Here is an 18,687-nt window from a genome sequence, read left to right on the forward strand (position 1 = left end):
AAGGAATAAAGCACTGGTTCATGCTACAACATGGATGAACCTTTAAAACATTATATTAAGTCAAAGAAGCCGGATACAAAAGGCCACATATTACATCATTTACACAAAATACTCAGAACAGGTAATTGATGGAGACAAAAAGTAGATCAGTGATTGCCAGGAGATGGAGAAAGTAAAAAGGGGAATGACTACTAATGGGTATACTGTTTCTTTTTGGGGTGATAAAAATGTTCTGGAATTAGACAATCACAATGGTTGCACATTCTTATGAATATACTAAAAATTACAGAATTGTATACTTTAAAAGGGTGAATTTTATGGCATGTGAATTGTATCTAATTTTTTTAAATAGGAAAAGAGGACTTCCCTGGTGGTCCAGTGGTTGTGAGTCTACTTGCCAATGCAGGAAACACAGGTTCGATCCCTGGTCTAGGAAGATTCTACATGCCACAGGGCAACTGGATCTGTGCCCACAACTACCAAGCCAGTGGTCTAGAGCCCCTGACACACAACTACTGAGCTCAACTGCTGCAACTACTGAAGCCCGTGTACCAAAAGCCCACTTCAGCAAGAGAAGTTCTCTTCAACAAGAGAAGCCACTGCATGGTGAGGAGCATGGGCACCACAACTAGAGAGTAGCCCCGCTCACTGCAACTAGAGAAAGCCTGTGTGCAGCAATGAAGACCCAGCACACTCAAAAATACATGAATAAATCTTTTAAAAAATAGGAAAAGAGCCCACCTAGAATTCTCTATTTCAACTGTTTTTATTTTCCCTTGTTTTTTCCCCCAGTCACTGATCATACACATATATGTGAGTACACTTTCAATTCTCTTTGTTATCAATCTAAAATAATTTTTTGATATTGCTACACAGTCATAACTACATAATTTTATCTTGTATGGAAACAAAATATTCCACTAATAGACTTTGGTTTTAATACTGTCTAATGAAATTGTTTGAATTTTTTCAATATTAGACTTGCATTTCCATAACCAGTCCTAAGTGTATTACTTTCCTCTATTTTTATGGTATTTCCTTAATATAAGTCCCCAGTGGTAGAATTATTCAGGTAAATGATATATGATCATTTTTATGGCTCTTGAAACACAATGCCAAACTGTTTTTGCTGGTCTGATGCAACTTTGTACCATAAGAGAAAAGCAGGAGTAATCCAGTCTCATTTTACCACAAAGTTACCACTATAAGGTGTCACTATCTTTCAATAATATTATAAATAAAAATATGATAAAGAGTATAGAAAATGCTAAGTTCTTTCACTTGCATGCATGCAAAATCAGTTTTTTCAGTTGTGTCTAACTCTTTGTGATCCTACAAACTGTAGCCCACCAGGCTCCTCTATCCATGGGATTCCCCAGGCAAGAATACTAGAGTGGCTTGCCATGCCCTCCCTCCAGGGGAATCTTCCTGACCCAGAGATCGAACCTGAGTCTTCTGAGGCTCCTTCATTGTAGGCAGATTCTTTACCACTGAGCCACCAGGGAAGCCCAAGTTCTTTCACTTAGTTAAATCTATTTCTGGACTTTATTCTCTTCCTTTGACACAATTATGTGCTTGTGGTTTTATAACAAGTTCTTAAATCTGGTAATGTTATATGTTCTTTCTTCATCTTTTTTGAACTGCTTTCTTAAATATCTGCTTAAATTTCTATACATATTTTAGAATATATTTGACAAAGTATTAAACTCACCAAATTTCTCAAGGATTTGAATATTCAGAGTTCTCTAGGAAGAGCTCCCAGAGTCTCCCTCAGAAAGGGACCCTTCTATGTTCTTTCCCACTATCCAGTACATATATTTACTATATATGTATCACACTGTGTTCTATTTGTTACTCTCTTCTATTTCATCCTATATGACTTTGGAAAACTAACTGAAAGGACGATCTCTTATCTTCGTATCCTAAGTTAATGGCATATAACAGACTATCAAAAAAAATGTAGGCTGAATCAATGAATGAACATCAAAGATACCACTTAAATGAGTCAAACAAGCTACTACTGCTTGGCACTACCTTAGGAGCTGCGGGAAAAACAAAGAAAGTAGAAAATACTGTCCTGTCTCTCAAGGAATCTATAAACTAAAAGGAAAGGAAATTAAAAGGAAACTACAGATATATGATTTTGGAGACTATGTAAGATTATAACTGAACAATGATTATGTAATTCATGTTATAAAATTAATAGAGAGCACAGAGAAGAATGAATGCAGGAGGAGCTGTGAAGGATTCCTGGAACTTGAGATGGGCAGCAAAGAACTAAGAGGATATGGATAAGTGGGAAATAAGTACAAAACAGTCATCGGTAAGAACAAAGGCATGGAGTGGGTATTTGCACGGTATTTGAGAGTCACATACTTTCCAATTCTACAAACAGACTCAAATATTTGTGCCCCTAAAGTTTTACTCTATGTAGCAGACAATTATGATATTTTTACCTGGAGTTCTCCAAGTTTCTTAGATGTTGGTGAAACAATGGTAAAAAATCCATCGATGTGATGGGTTGGAGAAAGCTGGGCTAGTCCACTGATCTGAACTCTACCAATTGGAAGATGTTCAAGTTTGGTGATTACTTCTAGCACCAGCACAGCCATATCTAATCAAAAACAATTACAACATCAGCAGACATTTTTCATTTACTTTTTTTTTTTTTTTGGAAATGGGCAGAGGAGTACACATTACCAAATGTTTTTACTTAAAAATAAAATCACTTTATTTTCAAATAAACTATTTATTATCATATCATTCGGGGGTGGGAAAGAGTGAACCCAAGATCAAAAAACTAAGTTTTAGGAAAAGCAATGACAAATATCTCAAATGGAGGGAAAAAAATTACACAGAAATAGTTAGCATATCAACTATTTGATAAGGAAAATACCTTTAAGAGAGTATTTTATTTTATATTTTTACATATTTGGCAAAGATTCAGGCTTTAGTTTTGAAATAAAAAAGTAACAATTCTCAGTTTTTAAATTCTCACCATATCTAGTTTTGAACTGGACAAAGGGCTGCTCTTATATAGATGCAGCAGCTGGTCCCTGCTTCTCAGGAGTATTTTATTACTTATTCCTCAATAATATCTGGAGGACTGAAATGCTGAGAGCACTTAGAACCAAAAGGAATGGAAATAAACTCCTTAACTGGATTCTTCAATTGGTTGCTTTGACTTAACACCTTCATGGTCCCAATTTATAGCAGGACAAATACAATGCATGCATATGCAATTTGAGATTATTTCAGAACAGTGTAACTTCTGAATATTTTCTTACCAAAGTTGAGAAAATGATTTATTTTCACCATCTGTTGAATGCTGTAGTGAAAAGAGCACTGGATTACAATTACAAGATCTGTGATTGTGTTGTGGCTCTGATATTCACAGTCTATTTCTGTGAAAGCCACAGCTGTCTATAAAATAGGCATCACAATACTTTCCTCCCAGTCCTCATGGCTGTGAGGAATGGTAGTATTGTAAATAAAACACATAGCACAGAATCCTTTTATATGGCAGTTGCTTAATGGTTGTTATATGACTTTAGGCAAATTACTTAACATATCACAGTCCCTGACTTATCTAATCATGTAAGTCACCTGGAAATTCTATGAACTAATAGTGTAAAAGGGCTTTGTAGAGTATAAAATAACATGCATGTATAGAATATGAGAAATCTATCAACATTTGTTGCTTATTTACTAACAGCCAGGCTCACCTATGTCTCATTAATTTTCTTAATCAGATATCTATGCTGCTGCTGCTGCATCGCTTCAGTTGTGCCCGACTCTGTGTGACCCCATAGAACAGCAGCCCACCAGGCTCCCCCGTCCCTGGGATTCTCCAGGCAAGAACATTGGAGTGGGTTGCCATTTCCTTCTCCACGGGTATCTTTTAAAAGCTCTTATCACTTTCTACCTAATATCATAACTAAACTTCTCTGTGAATTTAGTTAGAATTAGATACCATTTGGATAAATCTTTTGATTCATTTTTGTAATCTCCACAGCACCTAAGTACAATGTCTGATGCAAGCTAAGTATTCTACACATATTTTTTGAATAACTGAATTTTTTTCTTTATATTTTGATGTCTTCAAAAATTTCTTCTGGAAAGAATGTAAACTTAAGCAGAAGTTAATCTTTAATTCACCCCTGGCTTTCTTGTATTCTTAGCCCAGTGCTTTTTAGTGACTTGAATTGATTTGATAAGTCCACCATCTAAAACATTTCTATGAAAGTTTGACTTGAATAGAGAAATAACACAGTATATTCAGAATGCCGTCCTTGAACAGAAATGAAATTTTGGCTCTTGGTTCCCAGTAGAGGGATCCTCCCTTCTCTGAAAACCTGTACTACTAACTCACTAACACTCAACTGGTATTTAGCATATATTATCTTCCATTATTACTAAATTTTTTATTAGTAAATTTTATATCCTTATTATTAGTAAATTTTTTCCTTGAGTATAATGGAAGTTCCAGAGTAGAGATTATAGTTATATTACTTAAAGAAGTACAATGTAGTGACAAGTGAATGAGTCTTGGTGTCAGAGAGAAGTGGGTTCAAATTCTAGTTTTGCCATTTATCAACTATAGAACCTTATATAGCGTATTCATGTCATCTCTCTGAACTTTGGTCTCATTGTCTACAAAATAGAGAAAATATCTATCTTTCAGGGTTATTGGGGCTTCCCTGGTGGCTCAGATGGTAAAGCGTCTGCCTGCAATGCAGGAGACCCGGGTTCGATCCCTGGGTCGGGAAGATTCTCTGGAGAAGGAAACGGCAACCCACTCCAGTATTCTTGCCTGGAAAATTCCATGGATGGAGCCTGGTAGGCTACAGTCCATGGGGTCACAAAGAGTCGGACATGACTGAGCGACTTCACTTCACTTCACCTCAGGGTTATTAAAGATCAGAAATAATATGTATCAACTGGCAGCACATAGTATACTCTAAATAATGGTGGCAATTATAACATCTCTGAATCCTCAACAACAGTGTCACAGCTACTAGGAGCATAATAATACCTACTGTTAACGACATAGCTACATGCTTCTTATTATGCCTGCTGATGAAATGACAAGACAAAAACATACCTGTTAGATAAGAGGTAAACTGCTTTGGACCACAGCGAATAGCATAACGTGTAGTTGTTCTCACAGCTTTTGGTTCAGTCTGCAATGCATCTCTGGGACAAAAGAGGGTTCCTTCTGATGTTTCTCCCCACCATCTCACCCGGACAAGTACACAAGCAGGAGGCTTTGCAATCTTCCATATGACTTTATTAACAGAAAGTTTCAGAAAGCAGCGTAGCTGGCCTTCAACCAAGGGTGGCAAGCTTGTAGATGGAGAAATGTCACTTAAACCTGTGGAGGAATCTGAGAATACAAAGTCAAAATTTAGTCTAAATATAGAAAACATATAATCTGCTTTTTGAATGAAAAACACATAAAAACATTTTAATCTCTACAAAGAGAAGGCTAATTCTATTTATCCTAATATATGAGAAGAAGTAACTGGCAAACCAGACCACAGAATAACCTATCTGGTCACTTAAGCCACCCTGAAAACTAGTTAGTATTCAGGTTTGGATTCAGGTTACTGTGAGGAAAGAACACACCAACTTAAGACATACTAGTATAAACGCTTCTTTAACTGAAAGATACTAAATGAAAACTACGATACAGTACATAGATTTTAAAAAACCTCTGAAGCAGTTGAAATTTTTCTTCCAAGTACTCTGATTCTGATTATGGCAATGTCCAGTTTTAAAGACGCTACTGCTACTGCTGCTAAGTCGCTTCAGTCGTGTCCGACTCTGTGCAACCCCTGAGACGGCAGCCCACCAGTCACCCCGGTCCCTGGGATTCTCCAGGCAAGAATACTGGAGTGGGTTGCCATTTCCTTCTCCAAGGCATGAAAGTGAAAAGTGAAAGGGAAGTCACTCGGTCATGTCTAACTCCTAGCGACCCCATGGACTGCAGCCTACCAGGTTCCTCCGTCCATGGGATTTTCCAGGCAAGAGTACTGGAGTGGGGTGCCACTGCCTTCTTTTTTACATAATTCTCATACTTTAAAACTGTCCTGTCAATTCACAAATGAAATGTACACCATACAACTCAGTGCTTCCATAAAGACCACCTTAAACTGTCTTTTCTTCCTGCCAATATAATATAATCAATGAGGACAGAAAGTATCACCTTTAGATTCTGCCACTATTCTTTAGCATAGTGCTATGTTCATAATATTTATGGCTTTTAGACAGATAACAACATGTAAACAAGGCAATTAATCATGACTTTCTATACAGCTTTCCTTTAATGACCCTGATTGTCTTCCCCTTCACAGTATCTTTTAACCATGACTTACAGGAAGTTTAAGAACTCATTCCAATATTACACACACCTTTCTATTCTTCTCACTTTTCCTTTGGAGAGTGGTCATGCCTCAAGAAGAAAATACACTGAAGTCTATCAGATCAGAAATTTATATAACTAATTCTTCAGATTTCTAAGAGAACACCCCCTCTGCTTTCTTGAGTGAAGACCCACCATAATATTTATGAATAACTAGTTTCAATATAAAAATTATACACAGGCATGTGCATGACTATTACTGTATACGCACATGGTATAGTGAGAAGGACATTAGCATGTTATTTCATTTTGATTTTCCTATCAACCAAATATACTTGACTGGTTTGATGTAGGTAACACAGCACTGAACACTTTCACACTTCTGTTTCATATCTTGCATCATTCCTGGAAGGAAACACATTGCCTCAAAACTGCCTTAGTTATCTTTAAACAGCAGATAAGATTCACTTCTAGACTGCAGCTTTAGTCCTCAACCCAGTGGCCTAATGCACTATCACTATTCCAAATGCCTCTCTGCCTATAATGTAAAAAGGCAGAGTCACCCAGTTTCTGTTTTGAGGCAGCTCTGCAGAAACTCAATTTTGTTTTCTGATCTGTCATGGGTTCCCAGGGTGACTGTTCTTGCTGAAGCTAACATTCCCCTAACAGTCCTTACGTGGACTAACCTGATAAACTCCTCCTGTTAAACACTTTTACCATCTCAAATCCTTCAGAGATCTTCATACCCTCACCTCCTACCACACTGTCAATCCCCAGTCTTTCTTTCTCTCTCCTCTATAACTGGCTTTTCCCTACTCCCACCTGTAGCCCTTCATGAGTCATGATTGCCTCACACCTCAGTCATTCAACTAACATTTATCGAGTCCTGTTGTGTGCTAGTTTTGGGGGATTCAGATCAGATCAGATCAGTCACTCAGTCGTGTCCGACTCTTTGCGACCCCATGAATCACAGCACACCAGGCCTCCCTGTCCATCACCATCTCCCGGAGTTCACTCAGACTCACGCCCATTGAGTCAGTGATGCCATCCAGCCATCTCATCCTCTGTCGTCCCCTTCTCCTCCTGCCCCCAATCCCTCCCAGCATCAGAGTCTTTTCCAATGAGTCAACTCTTCGCATGAGATGGCCAAAGTACTAGAGTTTCAGCTTTAGCATCATTCCTTCCAAAGAAATCCCAGGGCTGATCTCCTTCAGAATGGACTGGTTGATCTTCTTGCAGTCCAAGGGACTCTCAAGAGTCTTCTCCAACACCATAGTTCAAAAGCATCAATTCTTCGGCGCTCAGCCTTCTTCACAGTCCAACTCTCACATCCATACATGACCGCTGGAAAAACCATAGCCTTGACTAGACAAACCTTTGTTGGCAAAGTAATGTCTCTGCTTTTGAATATGCTATCTAGGTTGGTCATAACTTTCCTTCCAAGGAGTAAGCGTCTTTTAATTTCATGGCTGCAGTCACCATCTGCAGTGATTTTGGAGCCCCCAAAAATAAAGTCTGACACTGTTTCCACTGTTTCCCCATTTATTTCCCATGAAGTGATGGGACCGGATGCCATGATCTTTGTTTTCTGAATGTTGAGCTTTAAGCCAACTTTTTCACTCTCCACTTGCACCTTCATCAAGAGGCTTTTTAGTTCCTCTTCACTTTCTGCCATAAGGGTGTTGTCATCTGCATATCTGAGGTTATTGATATTTCTCCCGGCAATCTTGATTCCAGCTTGTGTTTCTTCCAGTCCAGCGTTTCCCATGATGTACTCTGCATATAGGGGATTCAGTAAGGCCTAAAACGTGATCCTTGCCTATTAGGATTACCGACATACTCACCAACTTGTTTTCCTTCCAGTCCCATAGGGACCTTCAAAGCTCTACCTCCCCTTTTCCTGCCCCCACACGCTTATCAAAAACATTCCTAAGTCACGGGGATTTAAGGTACAGCACGGTGACGATAATGGTAGTGTACTGTATATTTGAAGGTTGCTAAAGAGTAGATCTTAAACGTTCTCTTCAAAAGAAAAAAAATTGTTATGTATGGTGATGGATGCTAACGAGACAACTGGCAATCATTTCGAAATATATACAAACATCCAATCCAAAGGATTGCTGGAAACTAACATAACGTTATATGTTAATTATACCTCAATTTTTAAAAAGTAAAAACCAAAGCAAAACCTACAATTTTTTCGTTCTCTTCCTTTGGAAGCATCTCCTTTTAGCCCTCCCCTCATTCCATTTATTCACCCACTTTGTCCCCTAGTCCAGCCCTTATATCGTTTCCATTCGCGGGAGGGTCAAATGCTCTCTTTTAACCCTCTGATGCCCTGGTTTATTTTCCTCCGCAATCCTCTTCCCCGCTTTTTTAACAGGCGGCTGTGGGAGGTCTTCCTAGAATGCCTAGCGCCCCGCTCCCCGAACTCCGCCCAATCGCCCAACTACGCTTTCTTCCACTTTTGGTCGCTCAGATTACCTCTCTTCTTGCGGCTACGGCCGCCCCCAGGCCCCTGAGCTTTCCGTTGCTTCATGACGACCCCGAGCTCCTCACCAACTCAACTACGGCTCCAGCACCTAAGCTGTAGCCTCCCGCCATCCCTTCCCAAGGCACTGGCGTTCCCCAGCAACCGGGGCCGCGGGGCAGCCTGGGAGGCAGGAAGAAGTGGTTCTTTCTTTAACAGTCTCTGGGAAGCGACCAGAAAGGAAGGCGCCAAGACGCTTTCCTACCAGTAGACTACAACACCCAGGATGCTTTGCTACCCTACCTCTGCAGGGTTGAACGCGGGCGCCTCCAACTGCAGAAGCGCAGAATGCGCTCTTTGAGGACTCCATTGCCCAGGGTACATAGGAGCGCTTCTCTTTCCGGCGAAGGTCGTGGAGTTCTCTGGTAGGGGTCTGAAGGGTCAGAGACTCCGTTACCCAGCTGCCTTTGTGGAGTGTTGCTGCGCACTTCCGGTGGAAGTGCTGGGGCGAAGGGGTGGAGTTTAGAGAGCCGGTGGGCGGTGCTGCCGGTAGCTGCGTGCTCTCTAAAGGCTACAGGGCGTCGCTAGGGGAGTGAGCTGTAACCGGTTGGGCCGCACTTAGCCTGGGACGAAGCTTCGGCTACTGTTCGAGTACCTGCGGCCTCCCCTTCATGTCGGCCCTCGAGAAGAGTATGCATCTTGGGCGCTTGCCCTCTCGCCCTCCACTACCTGGCAGCGGGGGCAGTCAGAGCGGAGCCAAGATGCGAATGGGGTACGTGACCCGTACCCCTTCTCCCTAGAGGCCAGGCCCCGACCGTTGGAGAATGGTGGCTCTCGGCGTTCAGAGTGGCATGGCAAGGGAGGCTAAGGATTGAGAGAATGTTGGCGGCGGCCTGGAGACGTTTACATGAAGTAGAAGGCAGATCTGGGGACTAGGGGAGGCGCCAAGTCACTGGAAATTAGAGGACAAATAGTATTGGAGGGAGAAGGGAATGAGGCAGAGATTGAGGAAGCTGAGAAGATAGTTTAAGAGATGTAGGAGGCACCTCAGAAGAACGGGTGGAGGTTTGAGAAAAGGAAAAAGAGTTGTGACAAAGGTGGGGGGAAATCTTCCAGGGATGGTTGAGGGAAATGGGAAATGACTAAGTGAAAAGTTGAGGGAAATTAGGAGAAGAACTAGGGAAAGATTTGGGAGGAGTAAATCCTTATCTAGTTTCTGTGAGAACTAGATAATAGAAAGAAGCTGGGGGAAACAGGGGACACTTGAGGCAGGGTTGGAGAAGGAAAGAGAACTAGGGAGCAGAAGGTTCTGGAGAGAGTTTCTAAAGGTGAAGAGGCATGTTCAGGGAGTGAGCAAGTGACTTAGAGATTAGGTCTCAAGGGGTGCTGAGAAAGTGTGGGGAATAGGCCTAAGGAAAGATGGAGAACATAGCCAGGAAGACTGTTAGGGGTGATAGGAATGTGCTGAGAAGTGAGGGTAGGGAATAAGGGGAGGAGTGATGAGAGAGAGCGTGCAGGGGTTTAGAGAGTGACTGTGGGCTCCAGAGATTGAGAAATGAGTAGAAATAGGGTTTAACTAATGGCTTGCTGCAGACAGAAGGTCTGGAAAGGTTAAAGAGGAAGATTTGGGCAGTTGATTTTTGCAGGGCAAGTAGGTCTGGTGGAAGTTATGTACTGGTCTGATAAAACTCAATGAAGTATTGAGAGTAGTAGCTTAAAATGTTTTGGGGGAAACCACCACTTACTGGAATGGGAGGAGCTGTGTTGGCTTTTGGAATTTTAGGTTGTTGAATGAACTGGGCCAGGTTGGGGGATCTAAGATGTAGGAGAGAGAGTGTAATGAGTTGAACCTGGGAGAGGTAATTGCTAGAAAATAGGTAATTGATCAGGTAGTTGGTTTTGAGGTGTGTTTGTAGTATCAGACAGGATTCTGGAAACTAGTGACTGTAAGGGATAGAAAAAATACTTAGGTATGTGGTAATCAAGAGTGTGTGTTTGGAATTCTAGAGATGGATTGATAGATATTCTTGGAATAATGACTAGAGGAAAAAAAAATCTTAGGTTCTGAAGAAGTAACATGTACAAAAGCTTACCAAAAAGGAGACGAAGATAGGAGATACTGTGAAAACAGGTCCTAGGAATGGAGAGAAAAGAGAATCTATAAATTAAAACAGTAGGGTAGAGGGGTAGTGAGAATGGTTGGAAAAACCGGGGAAGGAAACAAAGACTTGCAGTGGAGACCTGACCATGGGACAGAGTAGAAAAATGAGAAAACCTTGACAGAGGAAGGTAAAGGTGGGTCAGTGAATGTACACAGTGCAAAGAGGTGGCAGGAGGCTGCATGTAAGGTAAAGTGAAGATTGTTTGACTTTGGAAGACTAAGGTAGGGCTGTAACATGATCAGGGAGGATCTGGAAGCTGATCTGTAGTCGATTATTTGGGGAAGATTAACCTGGACTATAAAATTAATGTAGCATTTATTGTCGACATGTATCTTAGTTGCTGCCTTTCTTAATCTAAACTTTGGTTTTTCAGTATTCCAGTGCTCTTCTGTGAAAATACATAAAAATCCTAGCTTTTTAATAACCATATGCGCTTCAGATAAGTTTAGAGCTTAGCTTCTCATTTTGGCAAAACAAGTTCTCTGAAGATGAAGAACTGAAGAAAAATGCTTAGAGAAAGTAAAATCTACTAATTAGTGCCCACTTCGGCAGCACATATACTAAAATCTACTGATTAGCTTAATTGTTAGTAACTTAACCTCTTTAATGGAGAAGGCAATGGCACCCCACTCCAGTACTCTTGCCTGGAAAATCCCATGGACAGAGGAGCCTGGTGGGGGGCAGTCCATGGGGTCGCTAAGAGTTGGACAGGACTGAGCGACTTCCCTTTCACTTTTCACTTTCATGCCTTGGAGAAGGAAATGGCAACCCACTCCAGTGTTCTTGCCTGGAGAATCCCAGGGACGGGGGAGCCTGGTGGGCTGCCGTCTATGGGGTCACACAGAGTCAGACACTGAAGTGACTTAGCAGCAGCAGCAGCAGCATGTAACCCTAATGTTAGTGATAATATAGACTCTCCTTCCCTAGAGTCATCAAACTGGAAGAGAGCTTTGAAATGGTCTTACTGCTTCACCATATAGTTGAGGAAACTGAGCCTTGGAGACTTCTGTATTCTGTTAGGTAAACTAGGAAGCAGGGAGTAGTATATTCTCTTAATAAATGAGAAAACTGAAACACAGATCTTCCTCATACTTATGCTTCCTAGAAGCTGGGCAATAGGGCCACTAAAGACTTGGATCTCTGGACTCTGAGACCCATTGTGTTTTTTGGGTTCGTAATTATTATTGTTGGCAATAGTTAATTTGAGTTATGTATCTTATTCCTTTGCAAATACCCTGGGATTCAGTCTTCCTTTTTTTTTAGTCAGTCCTAGTTTATAAAGTGTCACTTCCGCCAGTTTCGAATCATCCTTTATTTCTAACTTCTTCTCAGTTGGTTTTTTTTTTAATCTTCCCATCTTTTCCACTCCCCAGCCTTTCTCTTACTCTCAGATTGGACCTGTTCCTTTGATAGTATCTTATATGACTTACTGTTTCAACTATTTTTCATAATCTCTTGCCTTTAGTTTCAGTAAACCTTGTTTAGCTGTGTTTGCATATTCAGGGTGGTTTTGAGATTTTGGTTTTTCTTGAGTTTCCATAATTTTTTTTTTTTCCAATTGGATTTAGTAATTCCAAAGTATTACTAGATAAAGCTATAATAGCAATTACTTTTTTCTTTTTGTTAATATTGTGTGCCAGGCATTGTGGCAGTAGCTTTATGTATGTTATTTCTCGGGTAAGGCCTGAAATCCTGGTTTTATTGTTCCCTGATAGATGCCAGTAGATGATGCTCAGAACAGTGGTTTTGAACTTTTTAAAAGCTTTTGGAACTACTCTGACTTTAGAGCCCTGCTTGCAACTGGTATTAGTCTGTTAGGGTTACCATAAAAAAATACCATATTTTTTTTCTCAGAGTTCTGAAGACTGAGAAATCCAAGATCAAGGCACTAGCAGATTCTGTGTGTGGTGAGGACTGCTTCTTGGGTCATAGATGGCAGTCTTCTCACTGTGTCCTTACCTGTGGGAAGGGGAAAGGAAGCTCTGTAGGGTCTCTTTAATAAGGTTACTAATCACTTTGATGAGAGCTATACCCTCATGACCTTATCACCTCCCAAAGGCTCCACCTTCAAAAGTAACATTGGAAGTTAGGATTTAACATGAATTTTGGGGGCACAAACATTTAGTCTATATCATGTGGTGTGCTTAAGGGTGTTTTGAAAGTCACTATTTTAGTACATTCCATTACGATTAGAGAGACTGTAAGTCATTTTTCAGTATAGTTTTGGTTCATCAATAGTAAGTACTTTGTTTCTACAATCATCTCTTACAATTTTATAGTGCTTTAAATGATACATATATATTAGTCCCTTTTTTATATTATTCCATGAGGTAAGTTGGGGCAAAGGTTAATATTTTCTTTTATTGAGAAAACTCAAATGTTCACTGACTTGCCTAATATCACAGAATCCTTAAGTGGCAGAAACAAGACTTCAGAAACCCAGATTTATATTGGGTTTTTGTTACTATTGTTATTCTTGCTTGTTGTTCAGTCACCATGTTGTGTCTGAATCTTTGTGACCCCATGAACTGCAGCGCCCCAGGCTCCTCTGTCCTCCACTTTCTCCCAGAGTTTGCTCAAACTTATGTTCATTGAGTCAGTGATGCCATCTAACCATGTCATCCTCTGCAACCCACTTCTTCTCCTGCCTTCAATCTTTCCTAGCAGCAGGGTCTTTTCCAGTGAGTTGGCTCTTCACATCAGGTAGCCAAAGTATTGGAGCTTTAGCATCAGTCCTTCCAGTGAATACTCAGGGTTGATTTCCTTTAGGATTGACTAGTTTGATATCCTTGCTGTCCAAGGGATTCTCAAGAGTCTTCTTCAGCACCACAGTTCAAAAGCATCCATTCTTTGGTGCTCAGCCTTTCTTATGGTCCAACTCTCACATCCGTACACGACTACTGGAAAAACCACAGTTTTGACCATACAGACCTTTGTAGGCAAAGCGATGTCTCTCCTTTTTAATACACTGTTTAGGTTTGTCATTGCTTTCTTTCCAAGGAGCAGTTGTCTTTGAGTTTCATGGCTGCAGTGAAATCACTGTCCACAGTGATTCTGGAGTGCGGTTCTTGTTACACCTTGGTGCAAAAGAGATCGTTGTTTGAAGTGATAATGATCTGAGTTTGAAGGCTAGCTTGAATTTACTTTAGTTAAGTCATTTAACCTCTCATGGTCTGTTTCTTAACTCTAAAACTGGGATACTTCTGCTTACCTTAGAGTGCTGTGAGAACGAGATAATATATGAAAAGCAGTTATGCTTCCTGACACACAAGCTCTTAAGGAATGGTAACTAGTAGATTATGTTAAGAACAATGAGAAAGGCTCATTCTTTAAGAAATAGAAGCACTTCTTTCAGTATCTTATAATGTATCTTATAATACACAGCTTTTTCCCCTTCAAGCTGTGTATTTATTCATATCTGATCAGACAGTTTTTCATTCAACTTCTTAAATGTGTTACAAATATCAGGGCCTCTGAGGAAGGCTTTAAGGGGCTGTTTACCACAGATAGAGAAATAAAGGTCAAAGTGGAGTGATTTGCTCAAGGTTGCATATTAAGTTACTAAAAGATTTAAATTACTAAAAGAGTAATCTGTTTATATTAATTATCAATTTCAAACAGCTAATTTATAATTCACATACTGTAGAAGTCACCCTTTTAGAGTATGCAGTTCAGTGATTTTTAGGATGTTCAAGGTTGTGCAATCATCACTAATTCCAGGACATTTTCATCATTCCATAAAGAAACTACTTATCTGTTCACATCATCCCCCCTTTCCCCTAGCAACCATTAATCTATTTTCAGTGTCCATGAAGTTGCCTATTCTGGAGATATATAAATAAAACCATACAATATGTGACCTTTTGTGCCTGGGTTCTTTCACTTAGCATAATATTTTCAAGTTTCTATGAGGTAGCATTTATTAGTACTTCATTCTTTTTTTTTTTCTGCTGAATGGTATTCCGTTGTATAGATATATCACAATTTATGTAGTCATTTTTCAGTTGCTGGAATTGTGTTTCCAGTGTTTTGCTCTTATGAATGATGATCCTGTGAACATTCACATGCAAATCTCTGTGTGGAAATAATGTTTGTATTTTTTTGGACATATACCTAAGAATGGAATTGCTTTGAAGCCTTTTATATATTAGGGGTTTTTTTCCCTTGTAGGTATTAAAAAATATTTTTCCAAGTTGCCCTTTTACTTTGCTTATAATAATTTTTGCCATGTAAAAAGTTCTGTTTTAAAATTTTAATATAATCAAACCTCTGTAGAAAACCCATTGCTTCTGGATTTTGTATTTCAGAAAGATATTTTCTTCTTCCAGGTTATAAAGTAATATGCTTTTCTCCCTGAGACCTGTATCTTTCTTTTTTACATCCATCTGAAGTTTATCTTGATATGCAGAGTGAACAGATCTATCTTTTTTATCTTTTGCGTGCTTGTATGCTGAGTTGCTTCTGACTCTTTGCAATCCTATGGGCTGTAGCCCTCGAGGTACCTCTGTCCATGGCATTTTCCAGGCAGGAGTACTGGAGTGGGTTGCCATTTTCTCCTTCAGGGGATCTTCCCAACCCAGGGATCAAACCCACGTCTCTTGCATGTCCTGCATTGGTAGGCAAGTTCTTTGCCACTAGAGCCACCTAGGAAGCCATTTTTATCTTTATCCATAGGCTGTCCAATTGTGTAACACAATTTTTTAAAAGTCTTTATCCTTATCCTGTTATGTGAATTTCACCTCAGTAAAAATTAGTCCTTTCCCCCACTAGTTAAAATGCCATCTTTATTATACACCAAATTTCTATGTAGATTTGGGTCTGTTTACGAATTTTCTTTCCTTTTTCGTCAGTCTGTTTATGTGCCACTGCTATGCTTTAAATCAGAGAGGCGTTTTTAATATGTTTAGTAAATGGTAGGGATAGCTTCCCCTTCATTCTCTTTCAGGATTTTCCTAGCTCCTCTTAACTTTTTTTACGTGTAAACTTTCTAATCAACTAGACTAGTGCCTAATAGCATTTTTATCGGCATTATATTAAATATGTAAGTTAACTTAGAATCAACATTTTGATGATGTTGAGTCTTCCTTGAAGTATGTTCTTCAATTTGTAAAAATCCCTTTTGAATGAAAAATATTTCCGATGGAAAGTACTGACATGTTACTTTTAATATTTTATGTTACATAATGTAGACATGTTTAATATTGTATTTAATATTACTTAAATATGTACAAATTAAAACAAGGGATAAATTCCTATGTATAAGAGTAATATAATTAGAAAACTATTTAAATATATTTACTATTTATTTAAACACAGCCTATAAAATTCCTCAAATTCAGATTAACAATATTACATTAATGTGAAATAATTTTTTGTTAACAACTTGTGATTTAAGCAGAAATACTATTTATTGAAGTAATACTTTTTATAAATACGAAGTTCAGAGTTGATTCAGTTATTCGGCTGTATCAGTCAGGACCCAGACTTTTTGCATGCTTTCCTTTGACATCCTTAGAAATGTTGGCTTTTCCTTCTCTTACTAGTCACCTTATGGTTGCAGCATGGCTGCTGCAACTCCACTTGTACCTTACCATGATTCTTCTTTCCAAATAAAAAGGAAGAAACAAAGACAAAGACCTTTTCCTGACTTAGCTTGTCCCTGTTTTTTTTTTTTCACCTAGAATGGGAAACTCCCCAGCAGGTTTTTCCCTTAAGTCTCTGTCTAGAACTGGTTCAAATGTACATCCTAAAACTAATCACTGGCAGTAGGGAATGGGATTACTGTGACTGGTTTAGACCAATTCTGATTCATTCTTTTGGGCTGGAGGAGAGATAACAAAGATCTTTACTAGCTACTATTTATTTGGAATTCTGTTAGGGAATAGAGAGTGGTGGGAAAGGGATGTCTGGAGTAGAGAGTAAACAGCAACTGCTCTAAATCTTGATATTAACAAGAGGAACAGGCTAATCTGACCTCAGATTCCCTACTGTTTTCTTTACAGCACAGGTTTAGGAAGTGGCTTCTCTCTTTCCCTCCCTCTCCCATTTTCTCCCTCTCCCCTTTATGCCACTTTTGAGCCCCTTGACCTGAGCACTTCTGAGTGAATGTCCATTTCCCCATTTTTGCTACACTTATTGCCAGCAAATCTATTTCTCCAAAATTGGGCAATTGGAATTTTTTTAACCTGACGAGACTTTCTTGTCATGTTACTTGATGTCAGATTTGAGGAAACACTTTTGATTGGTTAGGAAAAACTTCTTCCTTTATACTGTGAAATAGTTACTTTTAGAGAAGAAACATTTAAGTAATAAATAGCTCTTTTAAAAGCATGGTCCACTTATATACCACACTTAGATGTCCTTCAAATTCAGTATCAACAACCAGTCCCAAGCACATACTACCTATATAGTTGACCCTTGAACAACAATGGTTTGAACTGAGCAAGTCCCGTTATACATGGGTTTTTTTTTTTTTTTTTCAATAGTGAATGCCATAGACCCTTGAACAACAGGGAGTTGGGGTGCCGACCCTCCCCACAGTGAAAAATCCAGGTATAACTTATAGTTGGCCCTCCATTTTCCATGGTTTAGTGTCTGCAGCTTCAACCAATTTCCACTTGTGTTTTATTTACCATTACATTTGTGTAATATTTGCTATTGAAAACAAATGCTTGTGTAAGTGGACCCATGGAGTTCATACTGTGTTGTGGAAGGGTCAGGTGTACTACACTTAATACAATTGACGGTCAGTTGAAATTGCCTCTGTGGAATCTCAAATATGGAAGGTACACAGGGCCAACTGTAAGTTATACGTAAATTTTCAGTTGCATGAAGGGTTACACACACATATACCCCCAAACTCAGCCCCTCTTCTTACGTTGTTCAAGGGTCAACTCTGTATTTTGAAGATTGAATAAGAGATTATGTTGAAAATTATAGTCATTCGAAATCATGGCAGAAGGCTGAAGTTGTTTACTATCAGTCTTTTTCCACTGTGTCTCTGTGTATGTCCTTGCCATGGACTTTTTCCAGGTGTAAGTGGGAATCCTATCTCTGCCACTAATAAGGCATGTGACTTGGTCAAGTCTTCCTCTCTCTGGGCCTCAGAAGGAACTCTGAGGTGTACTATAAAGACTTCTGTGGCACCAGACATGCTTGAGTCTAAGCTCCAGTGCTATGGAGAGTGGCTCTGGGAAATCTATGACTTTGAGTCTTTCACATGTTTTAAAGGGAATATTTTTCTTGCTGAATTCAAAATCCGGCTTGTTACATAACAGACAGCTAATTATTCCTTCCCATAAAGTAAGATTTGAGTTAGATGATCTCTTAATAGCCTGATCCAGTACACAGTTTTTAGAATCTAAGTCATCTGTTTTAATAAGATGCCCTTATCAATAGTAATGAACTCTCATGATCCCAGACAGCCATTTGGTTGCCGTCCTTTCCATTCTTTCCTTCTCTTCAGTGTTGCTAATGAGAACTTTTCTTTTTTATATATAAGAGCTGTGGTGCCTTGCTTTAAATAGCTGGCTGCAATTAAACTTCAGTATTTTGTCCCCACCAGAAGACTCCTAACCTGGAGAATTTGTGAGAACAGTGACTAGGACTGCTGCTGTGCAGCTCATGACTCATTACTCGCCCTCCTAACAGACTTAAGCAGCCTAGTAGATGGTGAAATATTAACATATCTA

The 18,687-nt window shown here is 39.5% G+C and overlaps 2 protein-coding genes across 3 annotated transcripts in view; one reads left to right on the forward strand and one right to left on the reverse strand.

Moving 5' to 3' along the window:
- Nucleotides 1–9,078, reverse strand: part of C2CD3 (C2 domain containing 3 centriole elongation regulator) — a 127,116-nt gene extending 118,038 nt beyond the window's left edge. The window contains exons 1-3 of the mRNA XM_055549070.1: nucleotides 8,849–9,078; nucleotides 5,105–5,386; nucleotides 2,457–2,614 (exon numbers count right to left, since the gene is read on the reverse strand). Of these exons, the coding sequence (XP_055405045.1) occupies nucleotides 2,457–2,614; nucleotides 5,105–5,386; nucleotides 8,849–8,903 (495 nt within the window). The 5' untranslated portion in view covers nucleotides 8,904–9,078. The remainder of the gene's footprint in view (nucleotides 1–2,456; nucleotides 2,615–5,104; nucleotides 5,387–8,848) is intronic.
- A 254-nt stretch (nucleotides 9,079–9,332) lies between these two features.
- Nucleotides 9,333–18,687, forward strand: part of PPME1 (protein phosphatase methylesterase 1) — a 50,277-nt gene continuing 40,922 nt past the window's right edge. The window contains exon 1 of one of the 2 annotated variants that reach the window (XM_055549074.1): nucleotides 9,333–9,606. In XM_055549074.1, coding sequence (XP_055405049.1) covers nucleotides 9,506–9,606 — 101 coding nt within the window. In that variant the 5' untranslated portion in view covers nucleotides 9,333–9,505. The remainder of the gene's footprint in view (nucleotides 9,607–18,687) is intronic. The other variant, XM_055549075.1, reaches the window with a different exon arrangement.

Source organism: Bubalus kerabau, chromosome 15 (genome assembly GCF_029407905.1).
Source record: "Bubalus kerabau isolate K-KA32 ecotype Philippines breed swamp buffalo chromosome 15, PCC_UOA_SB_1v2, whole genome shotgun sequence".
Classification (NCBI taxonomy): domain Eukaryota; kingdom Metazoa; phylum Chordata; class Mammalia; order Artiodactyla; family Bovidae; genus Bubalus; species Bubalus kerabau.